The sequence below is a fragment of the Panthera onca genome, chromosome X, assembly GCF_046562875.1.
Source record: "Panthera onca isolate mPanOnc1 chromosome X, mPanOnc1 haplotype 2, whole genome shotgun sequence".
Taxonomy (NCBI): Eukaryota; Metazoa; Chordata; class Mammalia; order Carnivora; family Felidae; genus Panthera; species Panthera onca.
This window is the reverse complement of record NC_138357.1, coordinates 56,131,996-56,141,793: the sequence shown is the minus strand read 5'-3', so window position 1 is coordinate 56,141,793 and position 9,798 is coordinate 56,131,996. Positions and strand designations below refer to the sequence as shown.

The following is a 9,798-nucleotide window of genomic DNA, read 5'->3' as shown; positions in this document are numbered from 1 at the left end:
ATCATCCTGTCAGTGTGACTTCCCACCTACTGTTAGCTGAAGTTTTCTGCTTCAGTTAGAAAGCTAGAAGTATTCACAGGACACCACCACAGGCAATGGGGGAAGGGAGGGAAGCAAGAAAGACTGCTCTCAGCACTTGTGCTTTTGTTAGTTCTACAGAAGAGGCAGGGAAACAGGAGATAACAAAGGCTCCATTTCCTTTCTGTGAGAGAAGGCTTTTGTCTTTCCTCCAGCAACAATGTCAGTGTTTGGCAAAAAAGAATTTGATGTGAAACAGATCCTAAGGCTGGAGGTGGTTTAGTCATCCTTCTCAAGGATCCTCCAACACTGGAAACTGCCTTCAGCAGGAAGGATATGAGCTTAGAGGGACCCCGGTTCAGGGCACATTGAACAACCACTCTCAGGACAGAAATAGACTGGAAAAAAGGAACAATCCTTTCCATCCCAACATACTAACATCAGTGCCAGGACTAGCCCCTGACCATCAAAGAGCCTTTCAGAATTGGCCTCACAAAACCTGATAGAACATTTTCGAGCAAATGAAGCTACTCCTATGGCACTTCCAGAAGGGAATTTGTTTAAAGAAGCCTGAGAAACACTTAAAGATTTGGAGATGACTGCTGCTGATAATACAGAAGATTCTACAGTGAGGTAGGAATTTTCAATTGCATAATTGAAAGCCACAGAATAGGTTAACTCTTCAACTCTTATTTAGTGTTTAAATAAAAGTGCTATAATTATCTCTGAATTTGTATGCAGCCAATGAACGTTTACAAGAACCCCCTACCTCTAAATCTATAAAGGAAAAGAGTAATAATTCATAAGTTTTGATAATTAAAGGGAAATATGTTTTAGGGTGGTGAGTTTACTTTTCTGATTCCATTCCAATTCTGTTAAGATTTCTGTTTTAGGGCTAAGAGGTTTTTATTATAATTACTAACTTTTTGTAAATATCTTCTGTGGCTTGGAGGTTCACATACTTGTGATTCTCTATGCAAGTATAATGAGTTACATGACTAGCAACTCTGACTTTGTGAGGTAGGCCAATTTTGACAAAATAAAAGCTCTAAGTGCTCAGTACATTCTTATCTGTTCTATAGTACATAGTTGCTGTATTTACACTAAATAAATACATTATCTTTATATGAGAGTACAGAACAGCTTCCTTTGGCATTTGAAATTTATTTGAAGTTGTATTTGTTTCATAGGTAGTTTATAATCATGAAAATATTTGACATAAAGCAAGTAATGAAATGGTCCTTATATCAGTGAAATCGTAGAGTTCGAAATGGAACACTTCAGCTATTTGAGGATATTAAAATGAAATAAGAAGTGATAATAAAGTATAGCTTAAGTATAGTTCATAAAATATTTGATTATGTCTTCATTTTTGTGTCCACTAACTGTTTGAAAAAGAGAAAACTGTGTTCTGTATGCTAATCTTGTCCAATATAACTTAACCTAGTAGATTTTTACTTTTTTTTCTTTTACACTATCAGATTTTATTTCCCCATATATTGTAGACACAACTGATAATCTTGGCAATGTAATTAAAGTGAAAAAGAACCATAAGAAAATAAGCATTTTTATATATTTTAAATTATGTAACATTTCAACATGAAGCTATGCTTATTGTTCAGAAATAATCTTTGTTTATTTGATGTACTATGTCTCTACAAAACTATAGAAGATAAGGACCAGCAAATTTGCTTCTAGATATGTTTTTCTTTCCATAAAACTGCCTGACAATTCCTTCCTTCCTTATGTAATATCAGTAGAAAAAACAATATAACATTATGACAAGTGACAACTGTGAAAAATAATGCCTTTATAGAAAATCAATCTTCTTAGTGAAATATAAACATACAAAAGATTTTGTGAAATGACTTTAAGAATAATTTTAGGTTGTGATACAGACACTATAAGAAGTAAAGTGTGTATATATTAATTTCCTAAATAATTTGTGATTATGCAAGAAAATGCTATATAACTGCTGGGATAGCAGGTTGTATTTAGTACAACTAATTGGACTTTAAAATAATATGTAATATATGCTTTTAGATTCAGCACATTTTTATGAATATGATTTATTATCAAGTTGGCTTACCTACCACACCCAGTGCTCATTCCAACGAGTGCCCTGCTCAATACACATCGCCCATTTCCCTCTCCCCCACACCCCATCAACCCTTAGTTTGTTCTCTGTATTTAATAGTCTCTTGTGGTTTGCCACCCTCCATCTCTGTTTCTATTATTTCCCCTTTCCTTCCCCCATGATCTTCTGTTCAGTTTCTCAATCCACATATGAGTGAAAACATGATATCTGTCTTTCTCTGACTTATTTCACTCAACATAATACCTTTCAGTTCCATCCACATTGCTGCAAATGGCATGATTTCATTCTTTCTAATTGCCAAGTAGTATTCCATTGAGTATATAAGGCACATCTTCTTTATTCATCAGTTGATGGACATTTAGGCTCTTTCCATAATGTGGCTATTGTTGAAAGCACTGCATAAACGTTGGGGTACATGTGCTCCTATGCATCAGCACTCCTATATCCTTTGGGTAAATTCCTAATAGCGCTATTGCTGTGTCATAGGGTAGCACTATTTTTAATTTTTTGAGGAACCTCCACACTGTTTTCCAGAATGGCTGCACCAGTTTGCATTCCCACCAACAGGGCAAGAGGGCTCCTGTTTCTCCACATCCTTGCCAGCATCTGTAGTTTCCTGATTTGTACATTTTAGCCATTCTGACTGGTGTGACGTGGTATCTGAGTGTGGCTTTGATTTGTATTTCCCTGATGAGGAGTGATGTTGAGCATCTTTTCATGTGTCTGTTGGCCATCTGGATGTCTTCTTTGGAAAAGTGTCTATTCATGTCTTCTGCCCATTTCTTCAATGGATTATTTGTATTCTGGGTGTTGAGGTTGGTAAATTCTTTATAGATTTTAGATGGTAGCCCTTATTCCCATATTTCATTTGCAAATATCTTCTCCCATTCTGTTGGTTGCCTTTTAGTTTTGTTGATTGTTTCCTTTGCAGCAGAAGCTTTTTATCTTCATAAGGTCCCAATAATTCATTTTTGCTTTTAATTCCCTTGCGTTTGGATATGTGATGAGTAAGATATTGCTCCAGCTAAGGTCAAAGAAGTTGTTGCCTGCTTTCCCTCTAGGGTTTTGATGGTTTCTTGTCTCACATTTAGGTCTCTCATCCATTTTGAGTTTATTTTTGGGTATGGTGTAAGAAGGTGGTCTAGTTTCATCCTTCTGCCTGTTGCTGTCCAGTTCTACCTGCACCATTTGCTAAAGAGACTGTCTTTTTTTTTCCATTGGATATTCTTTCCTGCTTTGTCATAGATTACATGGCCATACATTTGTGGGTCCAATTCTGGGTTCTCAATTCTATTCCATTGGTCTATGTGTCTGTTTTTGTGCCAATACCGCACTCTCTTGATGATTACAGCTTTGTAGTAGAGGCTAAAGTCTGGGATTGTGATGCCTTCCACTTTGGTTTTCTTCTTCAATATTACTTTGGCTCTTCGGGAACTGATTCCATTTCCTCTCTGGTTATGGGTCTGTTCAAAATTTCTATTTCTTTCCGTTTGAGTTTTGATAATGTATGGGTGTCTAGGAATTTGTCCATTTCTTCCAGGTTGTCCTGTTTGTTGGCATATAATTTTTCATAGTATTTTCTGATAATTACTTGTATTTCTGTGGGATTGGTTGTGATAATTCCATTTTTTTTTGTGATTTTATCTATTTGGGTCCTCTTTTCTTTTTGAGAAGTCTGGCTAGGGGTTTATCAATTTTGTTTATTTTTTTCAAAAAACCAACTCTTAGTTTCATTGATCTGTTCTACTGTTTGTTTCCTTTCCTTTCCGTTCCTTTCCTTTTCTTTTTTTTTTTTTTTTGTTTTGTTTGGATTCTATATAGTTTATTTCTGCTCTGATATTTATTATTTCTTTTCTTCTGCTGGATTTGGGGTTTCTTTGTTGTTCTGCTTCTAGTTCCTTAGGTGTGCTATTAGATTTTATATTTGGGAGTTTTCTTGTTTTTTGAGATAGGTCTGGATTGCTGTGTATTTTCCTCATAGGACTACATTTGCTTCATCCCAAAGGGTTTGGACTGTCGTGTTTTCATTTTCATATATATATATATATATATATATATTCTTCTTCTTTAATTCCTGGTCGACCCATTCATTCTTTAGTTGGATATTCTTTATCCTCCATGCATTTGGATGTTTTTCAAACTTTTTTTGTGGTTGATTCCAAGTTTCATAGCATTGTGATTGAAAGTGTGCATGGTACGATCTCAATTCTTTTATATTTTTTGAGGGCTGTTTTGTAACCCAGTATGTGATCTATCTTGGAGAATGCTGTATGTGCACTGAAGAAGAATGTATATTCTGTTGCTTTGGGATGCAGAGTTCTAAATATATCTCTCAAGTCAATATGGTCCAGTGTATCATTAAGGGTCATTGTTTATTTATTGTTTTTCTGTCTGGATGGTGTGTCCATTGTTGTAAGTGGAGTATTAAAGTCCCCTGCAATTACTACATTGTTACCAATAAGGTTGCTTATGTTTGTGATTAATTGTTTTAGATATTTGGGTGCTTCAGAAATCGGTGAATAAACATTTATAATTGTTCAGTCTTCTTGATAGATAGACCCTCTAATTGTGATATAATGCCCTTATTCATCCCTTGTTACAGCCTTTACTTTAAAACTAGTTTGTCTGATATAAGTATGCTACTCCAGCTTTCTTTTGACTTCCAGTAGCATGATAGATGGTTCTCGATCCCCTCACTTTCAATCTGAAGGTGTCTTCAGGTCTAAAATGTGTCTCTTGTAGACAGAAAATACATGAGTCATGTTTTTTTAATCCATTCTGATACCTTATGTCTTTTGATTGGAGTACTTATTCCATTTACATTCAGTGTTATTATTGAATGATATGAGTTTAGAGTCATTGTGTTATCTGTAGGTTTCATGCTTGCAGTGAAGTTTCTGGTGTGTTGTGGTCTTTGCAATATTCACTCACAGAGTCCCCCTTAGGATCTCCTATAGGGCTGGTTTAGTGGTGATGAATTCCTTCAGGTTTTTTTGTTTGTTTGTTTGTTTGTTTGTTTGTTTTGGCGGGGAAACTTTTTGCTCTCCTTGTATTCTGGATGACAGGCTTTTTGAATAAAGGATTCTTGGCTGCAGAATTTTCCTAATCTACACATTGAAAATTTCCTGCCATTCCTTTCTGGCCAGCTAAGTTTCAGTAGATAGGTCCTCTACTACCTTTATGTATCTACCCTTGTAGGTAAAGACTGATTTATCCCCAGCTGCTTTCAGAATTCTCTCTTTATCTCTGTATTTTGCCAGTTTCACTATGCTTTGTCATGCTGAAGATCAATTCAAGTTATGTCGCAAGGGAGTTCTCTGTGCCTTCTGGATTTGAATGTCTGTTTCTTTTCCCAGGTTAGGGAAGTTCTCAGCTATCATATGTTCAATCACACCTTTAGCCCCTTTGTCTCTTTCTTCTTCTTCTGGAATGCCTATGATACATATATTGTTCTGTTTCATTGAGTCACTTAGTTCTCTAATTCTCTGCTTGTGATCCAGATTTTTTTTTAATCTGTCGTTTTCTCAGTTTCATCTTTTTTTCATAATTTTATCTTCTATTTCACCTATTCTCACCTCTACCTCTTCAATTCTGGCTGTCCCACCTTTAGTTTATCTTGCACCTCATTGACAGCATTTTTTAAATTCATTATGAGCATTTTTTAGTTCCTTGATCTTTGCAGCAATAGATTCTCTGCTGTTCTATGCTTTTTTCAAGCCCAGTAATTAATCTTACGACTATTACTCTATATTCTTGTTCATTTTTATTGTTTAAATCTGTTTTGATCATTTCTTTAGCTGTCATTTTTTCTTGGAATTTCTTGTGAGGAGAATTCTTCTGTTTCATCATTTTGACTCATTTTCTGTCCCTAATGGGTTTTAAAAGCTTGTTATGTATCCTGCACCTGCGAGAATTTTTATATTAAAAGGGGTCATACACTGTCCAGGGCCTGGCCTTGCAAGATGTGTTTTGTGGAGATTGTTACTTGAGCTCTGTTGTTGTGACTTTGGTTACTTCATCTCCCTACTCGTTGTGATATTTTGACCCATCCAGTTGGTGTGGGTTGACTTGTTTGTTGAAGTAGCTCTATGCCTTGTCACGTTGTCCCAGTGTGTCCCTGGAAGATACAATCTCTTCCTCCCATACTCTCAGATTTCAAAGTCCATTAGCTTCAACTCTGCTTTGTTTGTGAGACGAGAGAACTTTGGATCCTCTTACTTCTCCAACATGTTGGCCCTTCCCCCATTCAGCATATTTTCATTTGATCTCTTTTCACCATGAATTACAATTTTAAGAACTGCTGAAATTTGAGATTAATATTAAATGCATTTGACTCTGTGGTAGAGAAATTTAAATTATCCTCTGTTACCGCCTGATAAAATTTTTTAAAGATTCCTAAATTGATATTCCAACATGAGAACACTTTTACAATAAATTAGTTGATAGAAACATGCTGGATAAAATGTCAAATATAAATTTTCACCAAAGAATGTTTTATATATATATAAATTTCTTTTTTATTTTATTTCTGATATGTTTCATGTTCTAAAGAAATGTTCTGTTAAATTTTCTTTGGTTACAGTAGAAAGTTAATATTTTCTTAAATTAAATAGAGTGGTTTTATAGATGTGCCAAGGATATTTTTAACAAAAGAAAAGGTGTTAGGAAATTATTAATTAAAATATGATGGATTATTAATGTCATATTAGCTATTCTGTATTAGGTCTTAAGGAGAGTTTGAGAAGGAACTTATGTCTTGATTCTCTAACGCTTCTCTTCAACAAGACTGGGGACACAGGAGGAAAGGTTCCTGAGATATTGGCAACAGCCTCACATTCCCTCTTGTGGTAAACAAACAAACATGGCAGTCCGTGTGGAAAATTATCACACTACTACAAGATGGGCTGTGACTTTCTGGGCAAAGTAAGGGTATCTAAGTCATCCTGCTTTCTACAAATATTGCAGAAAATTAAGAGAATGAACTAAATTATTAAATTGGAGCATAAATGAATAACATACAATTATTCCTAAAACAGATATTAAAAGCAAAGTATTAAAGTTATATGTAAGTTATGAATCACTAAGTTGTATACCTGAATCTAATATTACACTATAAGTTAACTAGAATTTAAATAAAAATTTGGAGAAAGAAAAAAAATAGTTATATTAATATCTTGGCTTGATCATTTTAAAGCCCAAAAACATTCCTATGTAATTGAGTTGTAATTTACTACTTCATTTAGGAACAGCACTGTATCATGATCGCACACTGTTAAGTATGTACATACCAGTATGCTTGTCATTATCATTTTTTGTTCTAGTTGTCTACTAACTCTACATCTTTGCTTCATTATAACTATGTTGCTCAGTGTTCTTTCTTTCCTTTATTTCATCCCTAGCATTCTAAAAATCAAAACAAATATTTTAACAGTCTGTTATAATCGTGCTTCTTATATGGCAAATATTCTTATTTTTGTTTTTTAACTTGTTTTTAGATTCCACTTATGAGTGAAATCACATGGTATTTGTCTTCCTTGATCTAATTTATTTCACTTAGGAAACTCTTTTACACTGCATTGTTCAGTAGAAACTGTTACTTCAAAGGAAAAAATAAGGAACAAACTATAATTTGTAGTTTATAGAAAGTTTATGGTTAAATCCCTTGGCATATGGTTTAGAATGTATGGTATAAGATTATACAAATTTTCAATTGCTTTATTAAATTTAGAGTATTTTAAAAAATAATTTAAAATTAATGAAATGATTCCAAACCATTTTATAGATGGAATATCTGATTTTAAATCTTGATTTAAATCTTTGTTACTTGCAGCCTCATTCCATGGTCCTCATGTTTCATTTCTAGCAGTGTGATATTGTATATATATTTAAGTTAACATTAACTAAAATGTATTTAATATTTGGAAAAATTGGGACTCCTTTCAGTGTAAGGATCTAACAATACGTTAGTTCCATGTTCCTTTAAATACCATAATTAAGCATGTCTATAGTTGTTATTTCTGACATTTGAAAGGCAACTATTTCAGGGCGTCTGGGTGGCTCAGTCGGTTGAGCGTCGGACTTCGGCTCAGATCATGATCTCGTGGTCCATGAGTTCAAGCCCCACATCCGGCTCTGTGCTGACAGCTCGGAGCCTGGAGCCTGCTTCGGATTCTGTGTCTCCCTCTCTATCTGACCCTCCCCTGTTCATGCTCTGTCTCTCTCTGTCTCAAAAATAAATAAACATTAAAAAAAATTAAAAAAAAGAAAGGCAACTATTTCATTTCTGCATTTGGAAATAGAAATGAAAGATTCAACATGTATGGTATTATTTAATATGTGGCTTCAAGAACAACATATTAAGTATATCAACCTGTGCCACATTGTCTAAATGTTCAGACACTTACTATTTTAATTTAAAGTTTATCTTTTAAACTTCTATGTATTCTTTCTGATTTTTGTAAAACATCTCCTTAATAGCAATCTTGTTGATGACTTTCCTATGAGTTTGTAAGTAAAAATTGCTTCCAATGCTATATATATATTAGTGTAAAATTCTTATATTTGAATAATATGAAAAACAAATCAAGGTAGAGGAGTGGGGAACACTAGATCCTTAATAATAAAAACACTCAGATTGAAATATAATGTTCTATAAAATGTACCTGGAACATTTTTAGTGCCATAAAAGAAGAAAGTTCTCAAAAAATAATGATGGGGCTATGTCATGTCAAAGGACATAGGCGCCAACTATAAAAGTTCCCAATGGCCAAAGCTAGAACAATGTTAGCAAAAAAATAAAATTATATTTGATTATAAACCAAAATTTAAAAAAATATTCGTAAGTCCATAAATAAATAAATACATAAATCCATAAATAAAAGACAAATGTATTATGCAGAAAAATTCCATATTATTTATGTACATACTCTGCCCTCAAGGAGATAGAGGTGACTACTGTGTTTTAAGTGTGGGCAGTACATATTGACTTCTTTCTTAAAAGTGATACAGTATAGAACCACTGCAGGGGTGTGGTAATTTTACAAGGAAGAAACCTGACAAATACTACCTGAGCCAGGTAAGCAAGTTTAACATCAAAAGTGCTTAGTAATTTTGACAGTGTGTACACTTGGTATGATGTGATGAGAATGGCACTTCTGTCCTCTCCTCCCACAAAACCCATAACCTCTCCAGCTAATCATGAGAAAAACATCATACAAATTCTAATAGAGGAATATTTAAAAAGCACCTGGTCTATAATTTTCAAACTACTAATATCATCAAAAAAGGAAATCTGAGAAACTGTCACAGTTGAGAGGACCCTAAGAAGACATGAAAAATAAATGGGATGTGGAAGAGAAAACAGACCTTAGTTAAAAACTGAGGAAATCTGGGTAAAAAAATGGACTTAAGTTAATAATAATGTGCCACTATTGGTTAATAAATTGTAACAAAATTGCCATACTAATATAAGTTATTAATAACAATGGAAACTGGGCGTGGGCTTTATGGAGACTATACAATTTATAGACTATCACAATTTTTCTGTAAAACAATATTTTAGCAAGTGCTATCTTAGTATGTAGATTCCATAAGTCAATAATAGAAGATTATGTAGTTGTAAGATTTTGTTGTTTGTTTTCTTTAATTTGTTCTTTGTCAACTGATTAAAGGATATTAAATCA

At 33.9% G+C, this 9,798-nt stretch overlaps 1 protein-coding gene across 1 annotated transcript in view; it reads left to right on the top strand.

The window, feature by feature from the left end:
* Positions 1-238: 238 nt before the first annotated feature.
* Positions 239-9,798, top strand: part of KLHL4 (kelch like family member 4) — a 211,112-nt gene continuing 201,552 nt past the window's right edge. Inside the window, 3 exon segments of the mRNA XM_081792634.1 lie at positions 239-285; positions 287-501; positions 504-651. Of these exon segments, the coding sequence (XP_081648760.1) occupies positions 239-285; positions 287-501; positions 504-651 (410 nt within the window).